This window comes from Phaseolus vulgaris, chromosome 1 (assembly GCF_051622355.1).
Source record: "Phaseolus vulgaris cultivar YP4 chromosome 1, ASM5162235v1, whole genome shotgun sequence".
NCBI classification, from domain to species: domain Eukaryota; kingdom Viridiplantae; phylum Streptophyta; class Magnoliopsida; order Fabales; family Fabaceae; genus Phaseolus; species Phaseolus vulgaris.
In genome coordinates, this window is record NC_143498.1 from 34,584,818 (window position 1) to 34,597,749 (window position 12,932).

The 12,932-nt window shown below is 31.9% G+C and overlaps 1 protein-coding gene across 2 annotated transcripts; it reads right to left on the reverse strand.

Annotated features, from left to right (window-relative positions):
* Positions 1 to 433: 433 nt before the first annotated feature.
* LOC137813927 (uncharacterized) lies at positions 434 to 4,571 on the reverse strand. Of its 2 annotated transcripts, XM_068616417.2 has the most exons (11): positions 4,385 to 4,571; positions 4,138 to 4,179; positions 3,694 to 3,934; positions 3,387 to 3,591; positions 2,941 to 3,031; positions 2,721 to 2,866; positions 2,066 to 2,309; positions 1,865 to 1,969; positions 1,599 to 1,781; positions 1,288 to 1,492; positions 434 to 1,183 (listed from the first exon to the last, which is right to left on the reverse strand). In XM_068616417.2, the coding sequence occupies exons 3-11, from the start codon at positions 3,911 to 3,913 to the stop codon at positions 687 to 689; spliced, it is 1,896 nt and encodes a 631-aa protein (XP_068472518.2). In that variant the 5' UTR covers positions 3,914 to 3,934; positions 4,138 to 4,179; positions 4,385 to 4,571; the 3' UTR covers positions 434 to 686. The 2 variants fall into 2 exon arrangements, with proteins under 2 accessions (XP_068472518.2, XP_068472517.2); XM_068616416.2 differs by lacking the exon at positions 4,385 to 4,571 and having other exon boundaries at positions 4,138 to 4,272.
* Positions 4,572 to 12,932: the final 8,361 nt, after the last annotated feature.

A 12,932-nucleotide genomic window follows, 5' to 3' on the forward strand; every position in this document is an offset into this window, starting at 1 on the left:
TAATTCTTAATAGTAGTTTAGCTTCACTAACCTTGGTTTGAGCATTAATGGTTATATGTTTCGGTCGGCCTAGCCGTGTGTGGTGTCTCGACCAGCTCGGTCAAGGAGACCGAACTGCGTCAGCGTGTGTCTCGGTCAACTCGGTCAGACAAGTCGAGCCACATCAACGTGTCGATCGACCATACCAATACATAATATAGTTATTAGATTAAGTATCACAATTATAAAATTATCATATTATACCGATAATCAGGATAGGTCTTTAAATTGTCATATTAAAACAATTATTTTTTTTAAAAACTACTAAATTATACAATAAATAGTGGTAATTTTATGTAAGATTTGTACTTTTTAATATCATATTTAATTTACTTTTTAATAAGATTTGTACTTTTTAATTAAGTGGGTATATGATATTTTGCTAGTAACATACGAGTATGATGATAGATTTTCATTTCTGGTGTATTTACCCTTAAATATGAATCAATGTGTGGAGAATAACATGGTTGTGGAACAAATACAAAAATTGTTTTGTTTTCTCCTCAATGCTCTTCTCCTTCTTCTTCTCTCTCTCTAGATAATACTTTTCCTTTTTAAAATATACCCATCACCATTCCTACCTTTTTAAAGACTCTTTATTGTTTTTATTTTTTACATAAAAATATATATACAAATGAAGATGAGAACTAGGCAGAGTAAAACCCCTTAGTGGGTTGGGTAGAAAGGCCAAATCCAAATGGGAAGAGGGGATCATAGTGAGGATCTCCAACATTCATTGGAAGCTGATCAACAGATTTGAACCATGTTCTTGGAAGCTTTCCTGTGAAACCATAATCACCATATAAAACATCAGCCACACCTTGGCCTTCGCTACCTGGAAGCCATCCAGCAACAAGTGCATCTATGATACCAACATATGGTTCAATCACTAAAGGACGACCAGAAATTATTATAACCACACATTTTATTGCCCCACAGACATTTGTTATGGTCTCAGGACCAAAGTCTGAGATTGTCAAGTTCATGTTGTCCCCATGCATTTCAGCATAAGGATGCTCTCCTACTACAACAATGGCATAGGAAAATCCATTGGATTTAACAAATTCTGCATCAGGGTTCTTCTTGTAGACCACTTTGGTTTCAGGATCAACAGTGTTTTTCACAGCATTGAGAATTGTAGTCCCTGGTCATACAAAGGTTGACAAGAATAATAAGAAACAATAGTTGCATTATGTAATTGATAGTGATGATATAATTAAAAAAAGAACAAAATACATATATTTTAACCTTTGAGAAGATTGTTCCCATTGACCCCTTGCCATTCTATAGTCCAGCCACCACACTGATATCCTAGATTATCTGCATGGCTTCCAGCCACAAGTATTTTTGGTACCTTTTTAGGAAGAGGCAATAAAGGCTTATCGGCAGATTCACCATTTTTCAGAAGGACCATTGATTTCCTCACCGCTTCTCTAGCCAAATTTCTGTGCTCCTGTTGAGAATTTTGGTAAATATTGATTAGTTACAAGGTGATCCCTATATCTAATTGTGAACTTGGGATGTTAAAGGAAGTGCTTGAGGAAAACAAAATAGTTAACCTGGATTCCCAAATATTTGGCCAAACTGTAATCAGCAAAAGGGTTCTCAAAAATACCCATCATGAACTTCACCCACAAAATTCTTCTCACTGCATCATCAATTCGACTCATGGGAATGTGCTTATTTTTCACCAACATGGTTAGATCATTGATGAATTCTATGTAAAGCTTTGGATTCATGAACTGCAAGAAAGATTTATAGCAATATTAAATGTGTTCTTATTGGAACTTTATACATTATTCAAGAAAGTTTTGGCATAAATTACCATGTCAATGCCAGCTGAAACCCCTGCTTCAACTGAATAAGTGAAGTTTGAATGAGGTGGAGAGGTGATCCTATCAATACCCTCAAAGTCTGAAATAACAAAGCCCTGGTGTAGTCCAGGAAAAAGGTAAGTTTCACTTAAAATTGTACCCATAGGATGATAAACAGGTTCCAATGTCATATTCAACCCAACTTATTTTACCTTGAAATGCAGAGTATTCTTGAGGAAGCCAGTTATAAGTTCGTGGTTAGCATGCATTTTTACTCCATTCCAACTGGAGTAAGAAACCATAATGGTTGCCACACCCTTGCTGATTGAATTGAAGTAAGCTGGCATGTGAATTTTCATCAATTCATCTCTATTAATAACAGTGTTGTTCTCATCAACCCCATTGATTGTTCCACCATCACCCACGTAGTGCTTAGCACAAGCTAGAACTTTTTCTCTGTCCAGCAATGCAAAAGTATTTTAGATACATAATACTAACTGAACCAAAGATGGCATAATTTAACATAAGAAATCAATATAGCATGGCACAGCTTAACCTAAGCAGCATTCTTAGTATTAAAGGAAATTGCAATGCAATTACAATTGCAGTCATAACGTGGTTATGGAGACTTTGAAATCCTTTACATTAAAGCTTCAATTTGCACTGTTTTTTAAAACCTTGTCTCTAAGACCATTTTTTGCAAGTCACTTCAAGCAAAACCAATGACTAAAGGAGTGACTCTTCTTCTTGGGAAGGTTTAACAATTCAATGGAATTAGGAGCAAGAATATCAACTCCAAGGTTTAAAAATAACTGATACTAAAACAATCATCTCAAACTTAAGTTATTATGTTTTCAAAATTCTTACTTTCCAGTGATAAAAGGGACACCCTTTGGTAAATTGTCAGGGATGTCCCCTTGCAAGCCTGGTATGATTTCAGTCATAACTTGAACTAATTTAGGATCCTCACTGTAGCTTTCATAACACCGACCCCATCTTGGATCTCTACATACCTTCAAAGAGTATAAGAATGCTCTTAGAGATGTATGTAACATAAGAGCATAAAAGACCAGCTGTAGTTACTTACTGCTATACAAGGTGCATAAGCATATTGAATTCCTGTTGCTCTAACTTCAAGGGCAGTTGCAGCACCAATTCTCTTGACTAATTCAGGGTCCCTAACCAGCAAAATCAAAATATCCATTATTATCTTTATCAAAAAAATGTTTTTATTAGAATAAGAATAAAATAATTTGTGCTGTGGGAAATTTCTAATCTAATAAAAACTTATGACAGTAACAACAAAACAGGAAAGCTTTTCTTAGGAACAAACCAGATAAAGCAGTTATGTTTAGTTTCTAGACAAGGCTGTGGAAGTCTGATACAAACCTATATATGCCTGTATAACTATAGCCTGAATTGTTTCCTCACCAAGGTTCAAATAACAGAATTAGTTATACTGTCTTTAGAAAATAATTTTTTTTTTTTAAACAAAAGCTAAGACATATGGAGTACTGCTTTGATATCAAATACCTGGTTGCTCCAAGACCAATATTGTGAGGAAAAATAGTTGCTTTGTAAATAGTACTGTGACCATGAACAGCATCAATCCCATAAAACATTGGAATTCCAAGTCGGGTTGATAAAGCACCCTTCTGAAATTCGTTCACCATGTTAATCCAGGTTTCAGCAGAAGCCTGTGGAGCTGGAATACTCCCTCCCTCACTCATTACACTCCCTACTCAAGAAAAGAGAAATGATTTTCATTATTGGTCAATTGAATGAATATACCAAAGAGGAAAATTTCAAGAGAATAAAAGAAGTTTGGTCTGGTGGTTACCAATGAAATACTTCTTAACCAAATCAGCAGATGCATACTTGCGTTCAATTTGCAACATTTGGCCAATTTTCTCCTCAAGAGTCATCCTGCTAACAAGATCCTCAACCCGGGTATCAACTGACTGTTTAGGATCTTTGTACTTCATGTATTCTGCATCCAACAATCCTGTCCAGCCACCTAGTAGCAAAACCCCCACCAACAACATGGAGATTTTAGCCATTTCCTTCACACCTTGTAACCACTGAAAAAACAAATTCAACAAGATATGTAAAACTTAATGTCTATAAAAACTTGGTCCATTCTGCACATAATTCAAATGCACCACATTAACACTTCATTGTCCAAAAATGCTCCCAGAATCCCAGCAATGCATTACTTTGATATTCACTCAGAGGCTTACTGAACATGCAATCAAACACTATTTAAGCTGTATCATTTCCATACCTTGATTCTATATGTGATAAGGGAAGCTTGCAACAGATGTCACTGCATAAAATGAAGCAACAGCCATTACTGAAAAGGGTTATATTTATTGTGAAAACATGGAAAGTAGTACAGAACTGGATGATTGATATTGCGTGCTGATAAAGAAATCTTAGAACAAATACCCCAAATGGGAATCTGGCACATAAAAGAGAAAGCAGAAAAAAAAAAGAGGGTGAATTTTCAGAATCAGATAACAGAAAGCAACCTTGATCAAAGGCACTAGTGTCAGCTAATAATAACAATTGGCCAACAGCCAAGTTATTTATAGGGAATTAGTGTCATTGCGTGTTTTATATGAAAACTACATATGTAGGAAAGATTAGAAATTCGATAGTTGTGCAAAATATCAAACTATTATTATCATCTTATTTAGCAGTTTAGAAAATGAAAACACTTTCCTGTTATAGAATCTGTTAAAATTTACTATTAGATAGGAAGGAAGGAGACACGTGATCAATATAATGTTTGAAGATAAGTTTCAGTATATTTATATATACATACGAAGAAAATTACTTTTTCCTAATACATATCTCTTCTACGATACTAAAACTTTCCACATAAGATTATATATTTCCATCAACATCTTCTACGTCTCTTTTCTACTTTTTCAACTTTTTCAACTAATAATCACAGGGTATCAGAGATCATGTCAAACAAACCATAAATATATATGAAGTAACAATTTACACTAAAATGTCTAAATAAAAACTAACTATTTCTTTATTTTTTTTAATTTATTTATTTTAAGAACATTATTTACTTTTATTTTTAATTAAATTTAAAAGTAAAAAATGATTTCTAATTATTTATATCTCTAAACGAAATGATAGGAAAAAAATATGAAAGAAATAGCGCACAAATTACATATATAAAATTGTTAGAATATATTTTTTATTTAGTCTTATATCGATGGGCGTATTTTATGTTTAGTATAAATATGATTTAAATGTATGATTTGATATATCTTTTTTCTGGAAACTCAAATTTTATTAACTGATATAGCTTGGACTTTGGACTTCATAGAATATGTTTATATGGACACTTCACTCAATCGTAGTTTGAGACTTTTGATAATTGATTTGTTGAATTTTGTATATTAACTAAATGAGCCAAAGTTGAGTTATAACATCTTTTCAAGTTTTTTTATAGGATTTTCTTTTTCAATCATGTGTTTTTTTAACCTAATTGAATGCTAAAATTTACTTTGTATAATTGGACATGTTAATTCATTAATAAATTATATATATATATATATATATATATATATATATATACTTTAAATACATCTTAGATAGGTTGTTACCCTAAACTCCATCAATCATATGTTATCATAAAAAACAACAAAAAAACAAAAAAGAGATAGGAAACTAGACTAAACTCATGTAAAGTAATTAAAAAAAAAAAAAACTTTCTAAAACAGTCTAAACAAAACAATACATGAGGATTTCATACCTATTATGAAAATATCTAAATAACATACTACTATAACAAATATATCCAAACCTATCACTTAACTAACAAACATATCCGAACCTATTACTTAACCCAAAGAAGCAAACTTATCAATAATGATATTTAAGTTAACAAAGGTCCCAAATTTAAGTGATAGAGAAGATACACGTATGCTCACAAAAGGGGCAAAGTAAATTATGCACACAAAGATCTTAACTTTCTCTACCAATTCATGAACTTTAATAATTAAATTATCCCAATTTTGAAGTAATAGATGTATGTTTCAAATGTTGTATTTTAAGTGTATTGTTATATTTTAAAAGGTAAATTTTCCTTTTTAATTTTTTTATATCTTTAAAAGAGATAACAAGAGTTGTGAGATTTATCGAGAAAGTTGAAGAGTTTTATTTAAACTTGTTTTTTTTTAATTCAAATTCTATTTTCCCCTTAGACAACAAAGAGGAAGTTTTTGCTATATAAGTTTTATTTAATATTTTTTATTATTCATATACCGTGTTTACTCGTAGGACCATAGTGGCAATTCATATAAATTAAATTTATTTATAATAAATATAAAGGTAATTTATATTTTATCCCTTTAATTTAAAAAATAATAATTTTGACCCCTAAAAAATATGATGTCCTACGTTGGTTCCTTTAATTAAAAAAACACTATTTCTAACCTCCAAATGCTTTCGATAACGTTTTATAATTCTTAGACATAGTTTCACTATTGATTATGGGAGCTTTGTCAGTCTTAATTATTCGATTTTGATCTTTACAATTTTAACTACTCGACAATTTACACATTTAAAAATTGATAATTTTAGTAATTTAGTGAATTACTATCCAATTTTAACATAGGTGATGATGTGATAAATCTAAAGTATCTATATGATATAAATAATTTAAGTTTACAAGCTAAAATATTATACGAGATATTAACTAAACTATAAAATGCTTTAAAAGGTTGAATTCACGAAAAATCAATGTTAAATTAAAAATAATTAACTAATTTGATTGTTACATCTTATAAAGTTTCACTTGTAGATATTTTATTTAGATTTAATTAAATGTTGTTTTGAATTCAAGTCTATTAAGATAATATCGTTATGATTATCATATACGAGATATATTCGTTTTGGAACACAAGTTTCATCACAAATTTGTTTTTATTTAGTAAGACAGTTTTAATATAAATTTTCACAAAGTGTTTGTGTAATTTTTGTTATCTTCTATTTCATTTTGAATTAGATCCACTTTTATGGTCTTAGTTTGAGATTATATTTTATTTTACATGATTATGTGGTTTGGACAGATCTATATTAAATGAAGGAAAACAATATGTTAACATCATAAATGTTTATTTTCAATTCTTACCATTTTATGATTTTTTATTATGTGGTTTTTTGTTGTGGGTATATTTAGTACATGAACGTATTGTATAAAAAACAAGAGTGACATCGAGTGAGGTTTCCTTCCTTCAGTGTCATTCTTTTAGAAAATAACAAAGTTTTTTATTCTTGCACTTTGTCGCTTAAGTATTTAAATGACACTCGAACGATGTGACAATATTATCATTTGACTGATATGCCCTTAGTTGAGAAAGAACCAACAACGATTTTTTTTCGCTCAAACATTTAATTGACACTTAAAAGATGTAATTTCTTGCTCAAGCCACAAACATCATGAAACTATTTAAGTTAGTGACTCCTCATCACTTGAATGACTAGTTATTATGTAAGTGGTTAGTATTTCCTAATCTTTCTCACTCAAACATCAAGTCTTAACTTAAACTATGAGCATTATCATTTCAGTTTTATCATATAGAACCAAATAAATATTAAATGATTTAACACAATCACTTCTTTATATATTCCAAAATCTAATCTATTATCCATATTCAACTACATCATTTAGTATATAAAAAAAAAAGTCCATTTTAAAAAAATTCAAAAATTCGAATTCAAATTTAGGTTTGTTGTTCTCCAAGCAATAATTATCCAAGATAAGAAAAGAGATGAAATAACACCAAAATCTTAAAAAAAAAAATCAAACCCAACTAACAAACCAAAACACTAATAATAACTTTTTAAACTAATTAAACCTACAAAACCCTAAAACACCTAGTGACATAGCTAGGAGGGGAAAAGACAGCAAATTTTTTGAAAAAAAAACTTACTCATTTTTATCAATTAAAAATAGTTTAAATCTATTCACTACGTAAATACTAGAATCTAATTGAGAAAATATTTAGAGCTTGATTTAAAAAAAACAGAAAAAAATAAGAGAAAAAATGTTATAAAATAATAATAATTTTGAAAATAAATAACTAAATAAATAAAATTTTAATTAATATCCTTAAAATATAACTTAAATTTTATAATATATATATATATATATAAAAGAGAATACCTGTTAAATCTAATTGTGTTTTTGAATAAAAAAAAATCCAATTGAAGTTTAATACGTACAAATAACTAACATCATACATTTTAATAACCTATAAACGGAGTCAACAACAACGGAGTTATTAGACCAACATGAATACTCTTATACACAGCAATCCGGAAGAAAAGCAACGGCCCGCAATAACAGAAAGCAGGATTACGTACGACACATGCACCACCAAGCAATGAAGATGTTAATGAACCTCATTGCTTTATTACATAACTCATTTAATATTTAGTACCTAACTTCAGTATCAATTAAAAAATAAATACCAATCCTAATTAATAATACTAATAGATCGTATTGATTCTTAAAAACATGAAACAATGACCATCAAATAAAATAATTATAATTTTATTATTATATTCATTTATTTGGGGATCTTTTTTAAAAAAAGTTTACCTTTAGATATAGATATAATATAAGGCATACTAAATCTAAATATTTTGAAAAATAGGGGTTGAAGGCCACAATATCTACTAAAATTTATATGGATTCAAAATTATCTTATTTTTATATAATAAGTTATATGCAGTAAAATTAGTGTAATATATTTTTTAAATTGATAAAATATATGATTTATTGACTTCAATAATTTGACGGCATGTTGGTTAGACAAGTTTCTGTGCTGAATTTTGGTTAGCTGGATCAAATTTCCAATCGATGAGGTCAAAGACGGAACCAGAAAGAAAATTGAGAGGCAAAAATTAAAAAAAAAAAATACATTGAGCTCCAATAATTATTAAATATATAAAAACTAATATAATATTTTTATAATTTTATATTTTAAAGCATTATTTTTATTATTAATCTATCTAAACATTAATACAATATATATAATGATAAATTAAATACTACTTTTTGTAGTGGTATGGGCGAGACCGAGATTCGGTCTACCTGATCCAGACCAGGGAAACCTGGCCAAGACAAGGGAAACCTGACCGAGACGAGGGAAACCACCACGGACGGCTTGACCGACCAACACATAAATCCATTAACGCTCAAACCAAAGTCAGTGAAACTAATCTGTCATGAAGGATTAGGTAATACATCCATAAGTGTGATCCATTCCACTAATCAGGCCCAATAAGGTAATCCCATTAAAATAATATAAATAACACACATTCCAAGGAGAAAGGTACGTCATTTATTACTGTGCACCTACCCGAGTTCCGATCACCCGATTTACTGACTTGAGCGTCAGAGTACCCCCCCCATTCGGTATTCACCCGAGATCGAGAGACGAAGGAGAAGCACGAGGGCGAGAAGGATCACAGCCAAGCACCTAGCAACCTGCCTGACCGAAGGAGGAAGACAAAGACTTCAATAGTTCTCCAGGTCCCATCTCCCTAGCAGGAACACTTTTAAATAAAATTAGAAGTATCATTGATCTTTATCATACATATTACTAAAAATATCTATATATTTATAATTATATATAAAGATGATTATTTTTCAAAATTATTTTTTGTGTACACAACTTTTTTTTATTCTTATATTAACATTTTTTTATTAGAGTTATTTTGTTATTTTGTAATTCATAAGTCACATAGCAGTTTTGAATTGTGAACATTCATTCTCTCTCTTTCCTCTGTGTGACATTTTGTTATAATCTTCTTTAAAAATATTTTAAGTCCTCACTTTTTCTCCTCGCTTCCCTTTAACTCCTTTCTTAAGTTTCAAAAACTTTTAACTTCCCAGTGCACAACCTTTTTGGAAGAAGAAATTGTGTTTGGATAATAAAAATAAGGTGAAAGAAAGAGAAGTGTGTCCTTCTTTCTGCTGATATGTTTCCTCTCAAATGCAAACCTCATTCTTATCAGAGAACGTCGAGCAAGTTAAAACAGAGGCTACCATACTGTTAAAGAGCGATGCGACATTGAGAGTGGTGCGCACAACACCACGAGGATAAGAAGAACAAGCATGGAAATGCTAAATGATAGTTGTTGGTTTGTGTTGAAGGATATGATTTGGTGTTTAGGTTAGTCGGGTGTGCAGTTGTTGCGTACATTAGTACACTACTAACAAAAAATAAGTAGGAGAGAGAACGGTGCACGCCATAACAACTCGTCTTTTTGTCTTTTTCCTTTTCTTGGAACTTTGCTTATACCAACATGCCTTGGTCTTTGTTGTTGAAAGGCAGGGTTCTTAAATCAAAACACGAGTTTAGAATGATTTATACATCCTCATCTCTTTGGTCTGGAATTAAGCAGTTTTATGCACTTCTTGGACTGTGTGTACAGGTTCTTTAATTAAATTCTGGAATGATAAATGGTGCTTTACTACTTCTTTAGCAAATATTGCAGGGTTATCTGATGGTGCTAATATTCCAGATACAGTCTGATGGAAGAGTGCCTTCATGCTTGGAGGATTGTTGGCGATCTTTGCAGAAGCTTAACGGAAGTCTACGAACAAGGCCCTCCTAGGAGGTGTGGTGGCCTTGGAGGTGCATGCTAGGTATGAAATGAGAGTGGTGAGGCCATCTCTCTTTGGTAAGGTGAGAATTGACGATCAATAGTCTAACCTTGGGAGGTTTTTGACAAGTAGTGATATTGGCTCAAATTTGGCAGCAATTCACTATTATATTATATTAATCTTACAAATACATGAGCCAAGCCCTCTTATTTATAGTGTTTAGAGGGCTGGAAATTAAAAAGAAAGTGGAGGGAAATTCAAATGAATTCCCTCCCGAAAGTGGCGCCTAAATGAGCACATGGGGAGGGGTGTGTCTAGTTTGTATGCTCACCCCCTACATGGGCTTTCTAGACTGCCTTGGTAAATTTAGAGGTTTTTAGAAACTCTAAGTTTACCTAGGTTGGTGTTTTAGGTGCCAAAATTAATTCTAAGAAAAATTACAAATAAAGTTCCTATGCTAATTTTGACAAGAAATTAAAGTCTACTCTACACTAGAGTTTTGGCATCTTTGATCATGTATTGGGATGTTTCTCTGCCGTCAGTAGCCATATCCCAGTCTTCTTGGATCCTCTTGGCCGTAACTCTAGTGGTTGGCCCAAATCTACCCTTTGGTGGGTTTGCATGTGGGCTTGTGCTTGGGCCTCTTCCATCACCCCCTCCCTCTTGAAAAGGATTTGTCCTCAAATCCAATGCTTCTTCTTCTTCATTGTTAGGGTGATGTATGTGGCTGGATAGTTTCCATCATCCTCTCCTTCTTGAGAGGATCTATCCTCATATCTACAGGGTCGATCTCGAACAACTGCCGTATTCTTGCTTTGACAACTATGTTCATCCTCCAGGATCAAATGTCCATCTATTGAAGTCATCAAACAAATCGAATGAGTTAGTTTCAATTTATGAAGTTGCCATTTTTGTTTTTCAATTGTTTTTGGCAACTTTTTACAAGATTTCTTTAGGGAGGAGTTTATAATTTTCTTTTCTTTCAAAAGCTCAAGAGTTTTATCAACTCCAAAATGACTTATGAATCCTCCTTTATGTGACTCTTTTACAAAGAGTTTTCTATGTGTTATTTTGGGTATGCAAAGTTTTTCTTCTTTAAATAAGTACCCCTCATAAACATAAAACCCTCCATGTGCTCTATGTTGGTACTTAACAATAGTGGGTGCAAAATCTTGATCTTCTTTTTAAAGTTCAGGTATGTTTTCAAATCCAAGAATTTGGGCTCCAAGTTTCAAAAAGAGGGCATGTCTCCTTGATAGAGCATCCACCACAATATTTGTATTGCCCTTCTTGTTTTTGATAACATATGGAATTTGCTCAAGAAATATCATCCACTTTGCATGTCTTTTGTTTAACTTGTGTTGACTCTTTAAATATTTTAAAGACTTATGCATGGCCCTCACAAGTGCATAGAGCTCTTTGTTATAGATGGGGTAGTTGAAGGTTGCACCATGAAGTTCTTCAATAAAATATGCAATTGGGGGCCCACCTTGCAACAACATAACACCTATTCCTACTCCCGATGCATCACACTTTAGCTCAAAAGTTTTTACAAAGTTTGGTAAAGCTAGAATATGTGCATTGGTGAATTGAGCTTTCAACCTTTGAAAGGCTTGCTCATGCTTCTCCATCCAACAAAATGGAGTGTCTTTCTTCACTAACTCATTGAATGGTGAAGCTAGACTTGAGAGCTTAGGATCAAATCTCCTATAATAACTTGGTAGACCATGAAAACTCCTAACATCTACATTTTTTGGAATTGGCCACTCTTGGATGGCTTTGATTTTCTCGGGGTCAACATGTACCCCATTTTTGTTAACTATAAAACCCAAAAACACTACACTATCAACACAAAAAGTACATTTATCATTATGAGCAAACAAACTATTAACTCTAAGCACTAAGAAAATTTCCCTAAGGTGTCTTAGGTAGTCAACAAAATAAACTACTACATATTTACCTATGAAATCCCCCTTTAAGGATTCTTTTTTCACTATGCTTGTAGGAGGTGTTGTAAGATATTCCTCATTCTTTCTAGATTCCTCTTCTTCTTTTTCAAACAACCCCTCACTTGGCTTTTCTATTTCTTTTTTTTTTCTCATTTTCTTCACTCTCACTAGTTTCTTCTTCTTGGCTACTATATTCATCTTTGTCCCTTAAGATCATAGTTCTTTCATTGGGACAATGCGATGCTAAATGACCCTTACCAAGACATTTAAAACACTGAATTTCTCTAGCTCGAGTATGTGAGATATGCTCGTATTTGGGTAGGTTTTGGGAAGGTTCTAGAGATGTTTCTTTTATATGTTTTTCTCGTCTTTGGACCTCTTCCTTGTCATAAGATACAGTGTTTGAACTTTGTTTTTGACTTGATTGTTTTCTCAAAATTTGTTTTTCAACTTTAATGCTAAGTTGAATCAAGTCATTTAAATCTT

Bases quoted from the DNA above. Each gene is read 5' to 3' on its own strand.
- LOC137813927 (XM_068616417.2), bottom strand. From the start codon at position 3,913: ATGGCTAAAATCTCCATGTTGTTGGTGGGGGTTTTGCTACTAGGTGGC. The intron at 3,032-3,386 runs GTATTTGATATC...TTTGCTGGTTAG, and splicing joins ATTGGTCTTGGAGCAACCAG to GGACCCTGAATTAGTCAAGA. The intron at 1,184-1,287 runs GTTAAAATATAT...TTGTATGACCAG, and splicing joins TGGGAACAATCTTCTCAAAG to GGACTACAATTCTCAATGCT.